Source organism: Euprymna scolopes, chromosome 2, assembly GCF_053919585.1.
Source record: "Euprymna scolopes isolate OS-2025 chromosome 2, ASM5391958v1, whole genome shotgun sequence".
Taxonomy (NCBI): domain Eukaryota; kingdom Metazoa; phylum Mollusca; class Cephalopoda; order Sepiida; family Sepiolidae; genus Euprymna; species Euprymna scolopes.
The window spans coordinates 128,501,574-128,518,360 of record NC_136483.1 but is presented as its reverse complement, the minus strand read 5'-3'; the positions used below and the strand labels follow the sequence as shown (position 1 = coordinate 128,518,360).

General features: G+C 37.8%; 1 protein-coding gene across 4 annotated transcripts in view; it reads right to left on the bottom strand.

Moving 5' to 3' along the window:
• The window catches only part of LOC145295994 (hydrocephalus-inducing protein-like), an 865,028-nt gene that overhangs the window by 4,403 nt on the left and 843,838 nt on the right, over positions 1-16,787 (bottom strand). For all 4 annotated transcript variants that reach the window (XM_080141978.1, XM_080141990.1, XM_080142009.1 and 1 more), the window contains 2 exons: positions 5,140-5,370; positions 4,540-4,764 (listed from right to left, as the gene is read on the bottom strand). In XM_080141978.1, coding sequence (XP_079998104.1) covers positions 4,540-4,764; positions 5,140-5,370 — 456 coding nt within the window. The remainder of the gene's footprint in view (positions 1-4,539; positions 4,765-5,139; positions 5,371-16,787) is intronic.

Genomic DNA, 16,787 nt, shown 5'->3' with positions numbered 1-16,787 from the left:
TCAGGGGTCAATCCTGGGCCCAACTCTCTTCCTCATCTACATCAATGACCTCCCTAAACACATACTTAAATCATTTGTTGACATCTATGCTGATGACACGACCATCTACGGCAACACATCAAAGGCTGTAAATGACAAAGTTCTCTCTGATTCTCTCTCCTCTGATCTCGAGCGCGTGGTTCAGTGGGGGAAGATGTGGCTGGTTACCTTTAATGCATCCAAAACTAAACTCCTATCCTTACATCATCAACGCTCTGATCCCCATCTGGCATCAATTGTGATGGATGGCTCTCGTCTGGGTGAGGCCCCGTGTTTTGACAAGCTTCTAGGTTTGACCTTTACTCCTGATCTGAAATGGAACACGCATATCAAGTCTGTTGCCAAGGTCGCTGGAAAGATGGTGGGATCCTTCTACAGCCCCAGAAGATATCTCACTACTAATGCAATTCTCTATCTATATAAAAGCCAAGTACGTCCAAGGATGGAATACTGTTGCCATATCTGGGCAGGAGCTGCTAAAAACAACCTATCCTGCCTTGACAGAGTACAAAATAAACTTCGTGGCTTAGTGGGGGATGCCCTTTTCTCTACCCTACAACCTCTCTCCCACAGAAGAGACGTTGTGAGCCTATCCTTGTTTTATCATTATTTCCATGGCAGGTGCTCGTCTGAACTCCAATCTCTACTCCCCCCTCGCCAATCTTTCACGAAAAACTCCCGTCTAGCTGAATCCACTGTGAAAAATTTCCTCCACTCTATATCTGTGCCTAAATCAAAACGCGGATTCCATGAACAAAGCTTCTTTGTTAGAACTGCACACCTGTGGAACTTTGTTCCGTCTGCCTGCTTCCCACCGGACTACAACTTGGATGTCTTCAAGTCCAATGTTAACAAATTCCTAATGAACCGCCCCCTTAAGTAAACACTTCATCAAATCTCCACACTAACGTAATGTACTTGCAATAGCCCTTATCCCTGAGTGGCTTCCGGGCCTTGATAAGTGGTGATCACTGTGTAAAAAAAAAAAAAGAAAAAAAAAAATATAATATATTAGCATGCTATATATATATATATATATTATATTAACATGCTATATATATATTAGCATGCTATATATATATCATATTAGCATGCTATATATATATATTATATTAGCATGCTATATATATATATATATATATATATATATATATATATATATATATATATATATATAAAAGTCTTGTGGTTAAACTTTAAATTCTGAAAAAAAAAACAACATATAGAGACATATATTCGATTTAAGAATTTATTGTTTGACAAAAGGAATATATAGAAGGGGTTATTTTAATTTCCTTAACCCATGGATTTTCAACAATGGCTGATATCATCAGAGGAAATGATATGCAGTCAGCTGCAAATGGACGCTATTTTGCTTTTCAGTACAATTATTGAAAATAGTTTTTTTGAGTGATTGTGGATAATTAAATGGAGAAAATTATGCAAAAAGAGAAGTTGATACAACCTGGGTCATCCATTATCGGAAGGAGTCCAATGTCGTTCAGGGTTATAAATCCAGGTTGGCAGAAAATCGACCCATGCGTATGTATGTGTGTTTATGTGTGTGTGTATATATATATATATATATATATATATATATATATATATATATATATATATATATATATGTGCATGTGTTTGTGTGAGCATGGACATTTAACGGAGTTACACACTTTAGCCGTATATTGGTACACTCTAACTATCTATATCTCCCTGGACTATTAAATGTGTTAGCAATGGGGGATATTCTCCCTCTACCTCTCTAAAATAGAATCGTTAGATAAACCCGATCATTTATTGATGCATATATATCTTTAATGGAAGGTGCGTGCTCTCTGTATTTGTATGTTAGATATATCAGTATGCACATCTTTAGATATAACACTTATCTAGATGTTCATTTGCTGTATACGATGATATGCAAAATACAGGGGGTATAATTTGCATGCTTGCACTTGATTATATCGTTGTTCGGCCGTGCATATGAGCGCAGTTGTACACTCGAGTACGCCGCGTGCATGCATATTCGCCCGAATACATAATCGCCCGGCTATATAAGTAGTTCCCCTCTCTAATATGCGTGTTTGCATTGTTATATGTATATATCTAATTGAGTGCACATGTTGCATTAGTATAACGATGCGTATGTATATAAGTCTGTATTTATGTAAGCATGGTATGGATCAGTGTTTGTGCGTAAATGTATCCTATGTATATGTATATGTCTATATATGTATATGTACGTATGTATGTGTGTCTGTGGGTATATATGTGCTTATATCTGCACTTATGTTTAGGTTTGACAGGTGGATATACAAGTAATCATTATATAAATAGTTAAAACAACCACACTTGGGCGATCCCATACCCAGCCCCACATTTAAATCAATTCTCACCTTTATAAAAATGTCTAACTAGCCACAGTATATAAAGCACTCACTCAAATATCAATTCCAACTCAACAAACAACAAAACAAATTCATCCATAGATCGCCTCCAAAAAGAAATATATGTATTTTAAATAAATTTTAAACAAACTTAATTAAACCACATAACACTACGACAACAAGCATATTGAACCGACTTATCGCAACTAATGAAGTCACCTTTAAATATACACTCAAAATTAAAAGAACCCAACCTTAAACTCACTTAAGTAACCCCCCAAACATTCCATATTTTCACACCATGACTCCTCTCCATCTCCACCACATTCGCTCACCCATCTGCACAGCAAAAACAGCACACCCAAGCCTTATCACGCACACCCCCTTTGAAAATCACAAGAATATCCATTTCCCACTTGAACTTAAAATCAAGAGGTCAACCCTTTTAAAGAATACTAAAATACAATTCCTCCCTCCCCGCCGAAAAAATTCCATCAGTGTCTTATCTCGCTTATATATATATATATATATATATATATATATATATATATATATATATATATATATATATTTATATATATATTAGCATGCTATATATATATATATATATATATATGTATTATATTAGCATGCTGGAGCAACGCCAAGTAACCTGATCGATTATTATTAGAAAAATAAAACAATTACATTTTAGAAATTGTGGATTTACAGCTTGAAATGTTTAGTCAAGAATTTAACTCAGTAAATAAACAAAGTCGAACGATTTAGGAATTTTAAAGTAGATTGTAATTTGGTTAGTTATATAAAAAAGTATTTAACTCATGTGAATGACACGTGATTTGGTTTGTTTTGTTGATAGAGATAGATGTCGATAGTTAAGCAGCAGAAATCAAGCAGCAAGAGGAAGAACCAGTAAAAATGTAGAAAGAGACTCAGCATGCCAAACTCCAACAAGGAATCCATAAGACGAATAAAACGTGTGTAAAATATAACTCGTTATGGTGTTCTTTCAGGGTTTGGACAAATAAAAAGGTATGTATGTACTTTTTGGTCTGAGACAAGCAGACGTATATGTTATATGTTGAAAAGCTGTTTATAAAGGTTTATCTGTCACGTTTGTTAACTACATGTATTTGTAAAAAAAGCGCTTGCACACACAATGAACATTTTATATACACAAACCGACACTCATACTAGATGTCACATTGTTTATATACACTCACCCTACTATCTAACATTAATAGGTGACTCCTTTAATGCTTGCCAATTTGGACCCTACCCTACTGAGAGTAATAGAACTCTAAGTTTACTTCACACTCCTAAAATCTATTAAATTCGGGCCTCACTACCAAATGTAATTTCATGTCATACTCCTAAAGTCTATTAAATTCGAGCCTCACTACCAAATGTAGTTTCATGTCATACTCCTAAAATCTATTAAATTCGGGCCTCACTACCAAATGTAGTTTCATGTCATACTCCTAAAATCTATTAAATTCGGGCCTCACTACCAAATGTAGTTTCATGTCATACTCCTAAAATCTATTAAATTCGAGCCTCACTACCAAATGTAGTTTCATGTCATACTCCTAAAATCTATTAAATTCGGGCCTCACTACCAAATGTAGTTTCATGTCATACTCCTAAAATCTATTAAATTCGGGCCTCACTACCAAATGTAGTTTCATGTCATACTCCTAAAATCTATTAAATTCGGGCCTCACTACCAAATGTAGTTTCATGTCATAAATGAGACCCTGAGAAGTACTACTACGTCTTCAAATGGATGACTCTACACTATTAAAAGCATCCAAAATTGGGGTCTCACTACCTAGATATAATTTTACATTAATATCCAGGACCATGTCAGAAAATCAGTTATCATTTTGACATCATGTTTATTATAGAAGCCACACTCCTAAAAAACATTATAGAGTCAATATTTCTTTGTTAAATCTGACAAATGGTATAAACCAAATAAAGTCTTATGAAACAAGAAAACCTATTTTTATCTTTTAGGTGGAAAATGTATATGTTTAAAAGTTTTTAAAAATTGAAGAAATAAGACCCCCATCACAACCATCCTTGAAAAACAAACAAAATATTGCTTTACCTTGCAAATATAATCAGATCTTTGTTTACAAAAATTGAGAAACTTGGCTGTCTGATTGACTGCAAGTCCAAAGGAAGTGCAAAAATAGACTGGTCTCTCCGGAGCAGCTGGTGTTGCTTTCAACCTCACATCATAAAGGTAGAGACCCAAATCCGGGCTAGTCATTTCAAATTTGCCACTACTTTCTCCAACTCGGATTGGCTGGTATTCAATCTTCACAGGACGCTGAAAAATACAATAGACATTTTGTAAAGACTCTGTAACACATGGATGATCATCTGCATTCACTAAAGAAACTGAAGCGTTCTTTTAATCATCATTTTGCAGAATACTCAGTGCCAGATTATTCTAAGGGATGTCAAGCTTGTGGGTGGCAACCGTGGAGTCACTGCATGGCTGAATAATTCAGTTCTGTAAAAGTTGCTATAATATATTATATTTAAATGTGAAACCATGATGTGGCTGAGTTAGAGGATGGATCCTTCTAAGAAGATTCTCCTGATTAAATTAGCTTAGGATCTCCATCCTCATCATAATTCAGCCCCAAGGATACCAGAAATGTAACAATGAAAAAAAAAAAAAAAAATGATCTATACTTACTGTTGATTGTGGGGCAATAATTACTTGATTGGGAACGATTAAATCAGGAACATTCGTATTCGTATTGAATGTAACAGCCATTGCCAATGGATTTTCCACACTGATTGTATAGGGAACACTTGTTCGAACTGGGCAGCTTAATTCAATTAGGCCCAGGCTGCCAGCTTTTGTGGATCGCAGGGTCAACTCATAGAATTGATATTCACCTGATTCAGTGTGTATGAATGTTACCTGCAAAAACACAAATTGCGGAATTCAACTCATATCAAATCAGGTTTCTTATATTAATACAAATATCGAAGTTTTAGTTAATTTAAAAAAAAAAACAAGGCATGCATGCATGTCCCCCCCCCCTCCGGTGCTGCATGTGAGATGACGCCATAAAAAATCGTGAAGAAATGATAAATGTGAGAAGTGCGAAGGGCCAATGTTGTCTTCACATTTTCGCCAAGTTTCAGAAAAATCTAATGGATGGGGCAAAAGTTATGGGGTAAAAATGTTATTTTTTGTAATTTTAGGGCATTTGTGACCCCTTTTGAGCTCCTGGGAATGCCAAATCTCAGTGAAAATGGACAAACGATGCAGTTTCACGCCTTAAGACATGTATATTTGAATTCAGCACCATGAAAAAACTACTATATAGACATACATATCAAGTTCTTGAGTAATAATGAAAAAAGAACTCCAAAAAGGCATTTTTTTTTTAGCCCTAAAAGTCCCAGCGGGATGCGAACCAGAATTTTGCCAGGGCCACCCATACTGAATTTATAATAAGAACAATGGGCTCAACATTTTGGCCAAGTTTGAGAAAAATCTAATGGATGGATCAAACGCTATGGGGTAAAAAGTGTCATTTTTGGCTATTTTATGCATTTTTGACCTCTTTTGACCCCCTGAGGATGCCGAATCCCAGTGTAAATGGATAACGGTGCAGTTTCAGGCTTTAACACATGTATATTTGAGTTGACCACCGTGAGAAACTATTATATAGTCAGACATATCAAGTTTTTGATGAGAAATATGAAAAAAGAGCCACAAAAAGAGGTGTTTTTAGCACTAAAAGTCCCGGGGACGTGAACCAAAATTTTGCCAGAGTCATCCATACTAGATTTATATTAAGAACAATGGGTTCCACATTTTGGCCAAGTTTTAAAAAAATCTAATGGATGGATCAAAAGTTATGTGGCAAAATGTGTCATTTTGGGGTATGTTTTACTTCTATTTAGCCCCTAGGGATGCAATGGGAATTTTTGCAAAAATATTTTTTTTTACTGTGTACATCTATTTAATGAAATACAATTTGTGGCAAAATTTCAGGAAAAACTAATGGCAATAATTTCAATAATTTGATGGTTTGATTGCATCAAACTAATCAATGAGATCATTGGTTTAGACAGTTTTTTCTCAATAATCCTGTTAGTATTTTACTGATTTTGTCAATTTCAGATCTTGTCGGTAGTAAGCTTACTTAAGAAATCTGGTTCCTGATCCTTCAACAAATATAGAAGTTTTAGTTTATATGTTATGTTGCTAATATTTGCAAGATCTATTGTATCTGTTATTGCTTTACTACCTACATTAATTACATCATGAATATCCCAGTTCTTTGTTTATACATATACCAGCTATGTATACCCAACGTTGTCTTGGAATATTTCCTTTCAGTTTTGCACCCTTCCCTTTAAATTGTCTTTTTGCTATGATGTCATATATAATGTCTTCACATGACATCATCTATGATATAATCACATACAATATCATATATGATGACGTATATATCTATATATATATATATATATACATATATATATATATATATATATATATATATATATATATATATATATATATATATATATATATATATATATATATATCGGCCACCGATTCCGTAGTCAAGGGGTAGGACTGCCGACTGTCATCACGACGGTTCTAGGTTCGATTCTCGGCTTGGGAGAGGTGTTAGTCTAGCGGCACTGATGAGTTGTGATACAACGAAACAGGTCTGTATGTCGATGACTAAAATATATTTTATAAAGCTCCTCTCTTTGGTAGAGCACTCTCGTAAATTATCTTACTCGCTACTTAATTTAGCTGAAATAATGCGAAGCTCGCGATTTGTTTACAAACAAACGTTTGAGCCCTCTACGAGTAGCGGACGGATGTTTATTTAAATAATCGTTCGGACAGGTTAATTTCGGCCACCGATTCCGTAGTCAAGGGGTAGGACTGCCGACTGTCATCACGACGGTTCTAGGTTCGATCCTCGGCTTGGGAGAGGTGTTAGTCTAGCGGCACTGATGAGTTGTGATACAACGAAACAGGTCTGTATGTCGATGACTAAAATATATTTTATAAAGCTCCCCTCTTTGGTAGAGCACTCTCGTAAATTATCTTACTCGCTACTTAATTTAGCTGAAATAATGCGAAGCTCGCGATTTGTTTACAAACAAACGTTTGAGCCCTCTACGAGTAGCGGACGGATGTTTATTTAAATAATCGTTCGGACAGGTTAATTTCGGCCACCGATTCCGTAGTCAAGGGGTAGGACTGCCGACTGTCATCATGACGGTTCTAGGTTCGATCCTCGGCTTGGGAGAGGTGTTAGTCTAGCGGCACTGATGAGTTGTGATACAACGAAACAGGTCTGTATGTCGATGACTAAAATATATTTTATAAAGCTCCCCTCTTTGGTAGAGCACTCTCGTAAATTATCTTACTCGCTACTTAATTTAGCTGAAATAATGCGAAGCTCGCGATTTGTTTACAAACAAACGTTTGAGCCCTCTACGAGTAGCGGACGGATGTTTATTTAAATAATCGTTCGGACAGGTTAATTTCGGCCACCGATTCCGTAGTCAAGGGGTAGGACTGCCGACTGTCATCACGACGGTTCTAGGTTCGATCCTCGGCTTGGGAGAGGTGTTAGTCTAGCGGCACTGATGAGTTGTGATACAACGAAACAGGTCTGTATGTCGATGACTAAAATATATTTTATATATATATATATATATATAGTTTAATCTCGAAGGTTCTACCGCGAGGTACCAAAAGAAAAAAAAAAAAGAAATATAAATAAATAAATAAAATAATGGAAAAAAAAAAAAATTAAAAGCATTTAACCCTCACACCCACCACATCCCTTAAGCACCAGAACAACCCAGGTCTGCTAGCTACTAGTCAGTTTTCGAGATGACCTCGGAAGAAAGAGTCGGTGCCTTCAGAGCTAAGTTAAAATATTTTATTTATTTATCTTTGTTCTCTTATTGCAGTCTTACTAATAATTGAAAGTCCTTAACATTACCTATCATGTCTTATCACTCGTGTTTTAAACTTTTTTTGATAAATACATCTGGTATTATCCTAAACTAGTCTTTAAATAAGATGCCTCCAATCTAAAAACATAAGCTGACCTCACAATTTGCATTATTGAAACGTAATTATAAGTTTAATCTCGAAGGTTCTATCGCGAGGTACCAAAAGAAATAAAAAATAATAATAAATAAATAAATAAAATAATGGAAAAAAAGAAAAAAATCTTCCATGGATTAATACAAGAGGGGAGACTGTCTTCAAATTCTATTCTAAACTGGGAATGGGCAAAGGACTTATAGTAAGTAGATATAAATAAGTCCCTCTTACCGTTTTTCTTTTTTTTTTTTAATGGAGAGTAGATAATGCAGTGGATGTGTTATCGGCAGCTCCAGTAACTCTCGCTTCTCCTTTTTTGTCCCTCAATCTTCATTTCTAATGAGTGATGTTTCTGACAAAGGGTGAAGAAAAAGCTGCTTCCCAGGTCGGTAGTACTTCGTGAACAGTAGTCTGAGATGTCGGAAATTTTCTGTCTCTATGTCTATCCTTGCGGCCATGTCACTAGTAAGGGTGCTGGAGGTAAACGTTTTCATCTGGGCTGACGTTAACCGCCTGATAGTCAGGAACCCAAACCTTGGAATAACCACTAAGGAGGCTGTCCTATCAGCAGGTGCAAAGTACTGGGGCTGCTATATTGCCATTTGGTGAATGGATTCTGGACCATGCAGTAGTCTCTGGTGAGGTCTCTCAATGCCATACTAGTGTTTAATTGTTACGGCTTTACCTTATCATGTGCTACAAAAAAAAAAAAATTTCCTGTCTTTCCTCTCTTACTTTCCCTCTCTGTTCTGCTCTAACCAAGTATGCTGACCTGTTCCACAAACCCCAAAATCCTCAACATGAAATATCTCAAAAAAGAAAACACGAATAAACCTAGAACCCCATCCTCCTATGTAGACCCCTACTACCATATCTCCTTCTCCAACATCAGGGGTCTACGTTCTAACCTTCCAGAGGTTGAAACCCAATTACAGGAGATGAAACCTGACATATTCTTTCTAAGCGAAACTGGAATAGGGCCGACCACCTCCCTAGATGAGTTCATAATTAAAGGATACTCTAACCTAACATCTAAATCTGACCTCCAAGATCGCCATGGGCATGGAATATGTGCCTACATTAAAGATGACTTCCCATGTGGCAGGGATATCTCCAGAGAAAACGCTAATCTACCTTATATGTGCTTCCGAGTTACACTTGCTTACACCACCGCATTTATATTTGCCCTCTATCGCCCCCACAACAGTGGAGTTGCTGTCTTTAAGAGTATATCAGAAAAAATTGACCACATCCTGTCTGCTCATCCTTCGGCTAACATTCACATTTGCGGTGACTTCAATGTCCATAATGTGAAATGGCTGACCCACTCAAATAAGACTGATGATGAGGGGAGGTTCTGTCATGATTTTGCCATTGCCTATGACCTCACTCAGATTGTCCGTGAGCCCACCCGTGTGCCCGATAGTACCGGTCAGTTCGCAAGCCTCCTACACCTTTTTCTATTCACTTCCCCTGAGCTATGCTCATGTTCCGTTCTATCTCCTCTGGGATCCTCCGACCACTGTGTCGTTTCAGTTAAGATAAAAATGAAATATAATAAATCTACAGATGTACTGCATACCGATACTCTATAACGGACTGGGATGACTTCTGTACATTCATATCTGATCTCCCTCTCCATTCCATGTTTAAAAAGGATGTGTCCTCTATAGTATCAGATGTGACCGAATGGTTACTTGTAGGCATAGACCAATTCATACCATCCAAAAAATTTCAACAAAAACCTAACAGCCAGCCATGGTTCTCCCCTGAATGTGCTGCTGCCATCGCACACAGAAATCACTTTTTCCATAGCTACCAACGTAATAGATGCACTGAAACTAAAGCTGCTTTCAGAACCGCCAGCAACCACTGTAAAAGAGTAATAAAAAATGCAAGAGAACTATATGCGCAATCCGTTAAGTCCAAAGTAGCTGAGCAGCGGCTTGGTCCCCACCAGTTCTGCCAAATAGCAAATAGGATCTTGAACAGAAACGTGCATTCTATCCCAACCATTATCAATGGACCAGAGGTCATCTCGACAGCATCCGACAAGGCCAAACTATTTGCCAAAAACTTTGCGGCAAATTCTATCCTGTGTGATGAAGGCCATCAACTCCCCATATTCCCTCCTATAACAGACAACAAGCAATGCAACATACAAATATCTGTGTGTGAGGTCGCCAAGCTAATCAAGAACCTTGACTCCAGTAAAGCAACTGGTCCCGACGGTATTCCAATTATAGTGTTAAAAAAATTACAACCAGAACTTGCCCCCATACTTTCCAAACTGTTTAAGCGTTGCCTTAAGGAGAAGTGCTTCCCAACACCCTGGAAAACCCCATCAGTATGCCCTGTATTTAAGAATTCAGGTGATAAGTCATCCCCCTCTCAGTACAGACCAATAAGTCTCCTGTGTGTCATGAGTAAGTTGCTGGAATCCACAATAAATAGAGTAGTCAACCACATCAGCAGAAATAACCTTCTTAGCGACACGCAATATGGTTTCCTCTCTGCTAGATCTACAGCAGATGTGCTAACGGTTATATCTCATAGGATTAGCAAATCTCTCGACAAAGGCTTCATTTCTAGGGCAATTGCTCTCGACATATCAAAGGCCTTCGATAAGGTTTGGCATGAAGGCCTACAACACAAGATTTCCAGCTACGGTATAACTGGAAATGTTTTCTCTATTATCAAGTCATTTCTCTCAGATAGGCTCATAAGAGTAGTTGTTGATGGGCAGAAATCAGAGGCCAACAGTATTAATGCTGGAGTCCCTCAGGGGTCCATACTGGGCCCAACACTCTTCCTGATCTACATCAATGATCTCCCAAAACACATACTAAAATCTTTCGTTGACATCTATGCTGATGACACTATGGCAACACATCAAAGGCTGTAAATGATGATGTTCTCTCTGATTCTGTCTCCCCTGATCTTGAGCGCGTGGTACAGTGGGGAAAGAGGTGGCTGGTTACCTTTAATGCATCTAAGACCAAGCTCCTATTTCTACATCATAAACGCTCTGATCCCCATCTGGCATCAATTGAAATGGATGGCTCTCGTCTAAGGGAGTCCCCAGGCTTTGATAAGCTCAGAAGAGACGTAGCGAGCCTGTCATTGTTCTATCATTACTTCCATGGCAGGTTTTCGTCTGAGCTCAATTCTCTGGTCCCCCCTCGCCAATCTTTCTCAAAAAACACCCAACTAGCTGAAACCACCGTCAATAATTTTCCCCACTCCCTATCTGTGCCTAAATCAAAACGTAGATACCATGAACAAAGCTTCTTTCTTAGAACTGCACGCCTGTGGAACTCTGTTCCACTTGCCTGTTTCCCTCCCGACTTCAACCTGGATGTCTTCAAGTCCAACACAAACAAATTCCTGATGAACCCCCCCCCAAGTAATGACACCTTACCAACTCTCCAAATACTATTGCTACACTATCCCTTTGATTACTGTACACACAATAACCCTTATCCCTGAGTGGCCATTGGGCCTTGATAAGTGGTGAACTCCATGTAAAAAATATATATATATATATATATATATATATTACAAGGAAGTCACCACTTATCAAGGGCCGAAGGCATAAGGGTTATTGCGTGTACAGTAATCAATGGGACAATAATCGTTAGTAATCGTTAGTAATCGTTAGATCTGATAAAGTGTCTTACTTAAGGAACTTGTTTATGTTGGACTTGAAGACATCCAAGTGGGAAACAGGCAAACGGAAACAGGCGTGCACTTCTAAGAAAGAAGCTTTGTTCATGGAATCTACGTTTTGATTTAGGTACAGATAAAGAGTGGGGAAAATTATTGACAGTGGTTTCAGCTTTGGTTTTGTGAAAGACTGGCGAGCGGGGGGGGGGGGGGGCAGAAATTGGAGCTCAGAGGAGCACTTCCCATGGAAATAACGATAAAACAACGACAGGCTCGCAACGTCCCTTCTGTAGAAGAGAAGTTGTACAGAAGGGAAAAGGGCATCCCTCACTAGGCTACAAAGTCTATTTTGTACTCTATCAAGGCAGGATAGGCTGTTTTTAGCAGCTCCTTCCCAGATATGGCAGCAGTATTCCATCCTTGGACGTACTTGGCTTTTATATAGATAGAGAATTGCATCAGCAGTGAGATATCTACTGAAGTGGTAAAAGGATCCCATCATTTTTCCATCGACCTTGGCAACAGATTTGATGTATGTGTTCCATTTCAGATCAGGAGTAAAGGTCAATCCTAGAAGCTTGTCAAAACATGGAGCCTCCCGAAGACGCGAGCCATCCATTTTAATTGATCCCAGATGGTGATCAGAGCGTTGATGATGTAAAGATTGAAGCTTGGTTTTAGATGCATTAAAAGTAACCAGCCACCTCTTCTCCCATTGTACCACGCGCAATCAGAGGAGAGAGAATCAGAGAGAACTTTGTCATTTATGGCCTTTGATGTGTTGCCATAGATGGTTGTGTCATCAGCATAGATGTCAACAAATGATTTAAGTATGTGTTTTGGGAGATCATTGATGTAGATCAGGAAGGGACACAGCATTAATACTGTGCCCATAAACCACTACTCTTATAAGCCTATCAGAGAGAAATGATTTAATGATTGAGAAAACATTTCCAGTTATACCGTAGCTGGAAATCTTGTGAAGTAGGCCCTTATGTTATACCTTATCAAATGCTTTTGATATGTCAAGAACAATTGCTCTAGAAAGGAAGCCTTTGTCAAGAGATTCACTAATCCTATTAGATATAACTGTTAGCACATCTGCTGTAGATCTAGCAGAACAGAAACCACTACTTCTTTATTTAATATGAATTTCAATAACTTACTCATGACACACAGGAGACTTATTGGTCTGTACTGAGAGGGAGATGACCTGTCACCTGAATTCTTAAGTACAGGGCATACTGATGAGGTTTTCCAAGGTGTTGGGAGGCAATTCTCCTTAAGACAACGTTTAAACAGTTATTTAAGTATGGGGGGGGGCAAGTTCTGGTTAAAGCTTTTTCAACACTATAATTGGAATCCTGTCAGGGCCAGTTGCTTTACTGGAATCAAGCTTGGCGACATCACACACAGATATTTGTATGTTGCATAGCGTGTTGTCTGTTATAGGAGGAAATACAGGGAGTTGATGGCCTTTGTCGCATAGGGTAGAATTAGCTGCAAAGTTCTTGGTAAATAGTTTGGCTTTGTCTGATGCTGACGAGATGACCTCAGGTCGATTGATGATGGTTGGAATAGAATGCACGCTTCTGTTGAGGATCCTGTTTGCTATTTGCCAGAACTGGTGGGAACCAAGCCGCTGCTCAGCTACTTTGGATTTAACGAACTGAGTATATAGCTCTCTTGCATTTTTATTATTCTTTTACAGTGGTTGCTGGCAGTCCTGAAAGCAGCTTTAGTCTCAGTACATCTATTACATTGGTAGCTATGGAAAAAGTGATTTCTGTGCACGATAGCAGCAGCACATTCTGGGGAGAACCATAGCTGGCTGTTAGGTTTTTGTTGAAATGCTTTGGATGGTATAAATCGGTCTATACCTACAATTAACCATTCGGTCACATGTGATACTATAGAGGACATATCCTTTTTTAAACATGGAATGCAGAGGTAGATCAGATATAAATGTACGGAAGCTATTCCAGTCAACTATAGAGTATCGATATACTGTACGGTGGAGAAGTACATCTGAAAACTTGTTGCATTTCATTTTTATTTTAACTGATACAACCGAGTGGTTGGAAGATCCCAGAGGAGATAGAACAGAACATGAACATAACTCAGGGGAAGTTGTGAGAAAAAGGTCTAAAAGGCTTGCATAGTATCGGGCACACGGGTGGGTTCGTGAACAATCTGAATGAGGGCATAGTCAATGGTGAAATCATGACAGAACCTCCCCTCATCATCTGTCTTGTTTGAGTAAGTCAGCCATTCCCCATTGTGGACATTGAAGTCACCACAGATATGAATGTTAGCCGAAGGATGAGCAGACAGGATGTGGTCTATTTTCTCAGATATGCTCTTGAAGATAGTAACTCCGCTGTTGTGGGAGCAATTGAGGGCAAATATAAATGCAGTGGTGTAAGCAAGTGCAACCCAGAAGCACATATAAGGTAAATTAGCGTTTTCTCTGGAGATATCCCTTCCACACGGAAAGCCATCTTTAATGTAGGCACATATTCCATCCCCATGGCGATCTTGGAGGTCAGATTTAGATGTTAAGTTAGAGTATCCTTTAATTATGAACTCATCTAGGAAAGTGGTCGGCCCTATTCCAGTTTTGCTTAGGAACAATATGTCCGGTTTTGTCTCCTGCAATTGGGTTTCAACCTCTGGAAGGTTGGAATGTAGACCCCTGATGTTAGAGAAGGAGACATGGTAGTAGGGGTCTACATTGGAGGATGGGGTTCTAGGTTTGTTCGTGTTTTTTTTTCTGGAGATAATTCATGTTGAGGTTTTGGGATTTGTGGAACAGGTTGACAGACTTGGTTAGAGCAGGTTTGAGAAGGAAAGTAAGAGAAAAAGACAGGAATTTTTTTTTGTAGCACATGATAAGGTAGAGCCGTAACAATTACCCACTAGTATGGCATCAAGAGGCCCCCCCCAGAAACTTCTGCATGGTCCAGAATCCATTCACCAAATGGCAATACAGCAGCCACATTAACTTTGCACCTGCTGATAGGACAGCCTCCTTAGTGGTTAATCAAAGATTCGGGTTCCTGACTATCAGGCAGATAACATCAGCCCAGATGAAACGTTTACCTCCAGCACCCTTACTAGTGACATGGCCACAAGGATAGACATAGAAACAGAAAATTTCCAACATCTCAGGCTACTGTTCATTCAAGTACTGCCGACCTAGAAAGCAGCTTTTTCTTCACCTTTTATCAGAAAAATCACTCATTGGAAATGAGGACTGAAGGACAAATAAGGAGAAGTAAGAATTGCTGGAGCTGCTGATAACACATCCACGGTGCATTATCTACTCTCTATTTAAAAAAAAAAAAAAATTAGGTACGAGGGACTTATTAATATTTACTTAATATAAGTCCGTAGCTCCATTTCAAATTTAGGAAGATATTTGAAAATAGTCTCCCCTCCCATATTAATGTGTGGATTTGAGATGTTATACACAGAAATTATGTATCAGATATGATTAATAGTAATAATAACAATTAAACCTTTCTATAAGTAGACATTTAATGCCGGGTACTTAAAGGATATGTTGGAGGGGGGATTATCTTTGTATGATTCTGTATTCTTGTTTATTACTTTTAATTCAACAATGCTTTTATTTTTGGCTTTATCTACCTCGATTTAGAATGTTCTAGCTTCTTCTAGCTTTATGTTATAATCAAAATACGATAATGGAACTTTTATCAATTTGTGAAGTTGAGTTATTATATCAAATTATATATATATATATATATATATATATATATATATATATATATATATATATATTCTTTCATCTTCTCTTTTCTATCTTCTCTATCTCTATATTCCTGCTGCTACTTTATTAAGTAGCAGCAGGAATTCCCTTCTGGAAAAAAAAGTATCACAAGTTTGCAACAAAGATGCCACATACAAATTCAATCACCAATATCTTATGTAGCTTTCGAATACCTTTGAAAACACATTCAATCGTGATAATAAAATACTACATTGCATCCTAGGAGCAACACCATCACACTCACAACACCGTTAGAAGAAATGGTACCTATTTTTCCCTTTAAATATTTAGACCTACCACCGCCACCAGTTGACACTGGGAGGAAGTCTAAATGTTTCACAGATTCTACGCTTACACTGGCCATAATTGGCTCATAAATACACAAATATACCATTACCTTATCTGTAGTAGAATCAAAAAAATAATAAAGCCTCCCTTGGGAAAGTCCACTGATTGGTTGCCCGCTAATTCTCTAATTCCAGAATTAGATTATTCTAAACAAACACTTCAGAACATTACAATATGGCATCGTTAGCATAAATACTCATTCACACAGCATCAATTTCAGTTCACTGTTGTTATATGCTGAAAATAAAGTGTCTAAGTTAATTTTCAACAACAGCGAACGAATCGTTCACCCTTTTTCAATAACTAATGACTGTTTAACTTTTCTGCTAAGATCAAAACATTCACAAACATACATTTACTACTAGATACAATATGTATCTTCTACATTCTTTCTTTCTTTGTGGTCATCGCTGTTAAATATAAACAACAT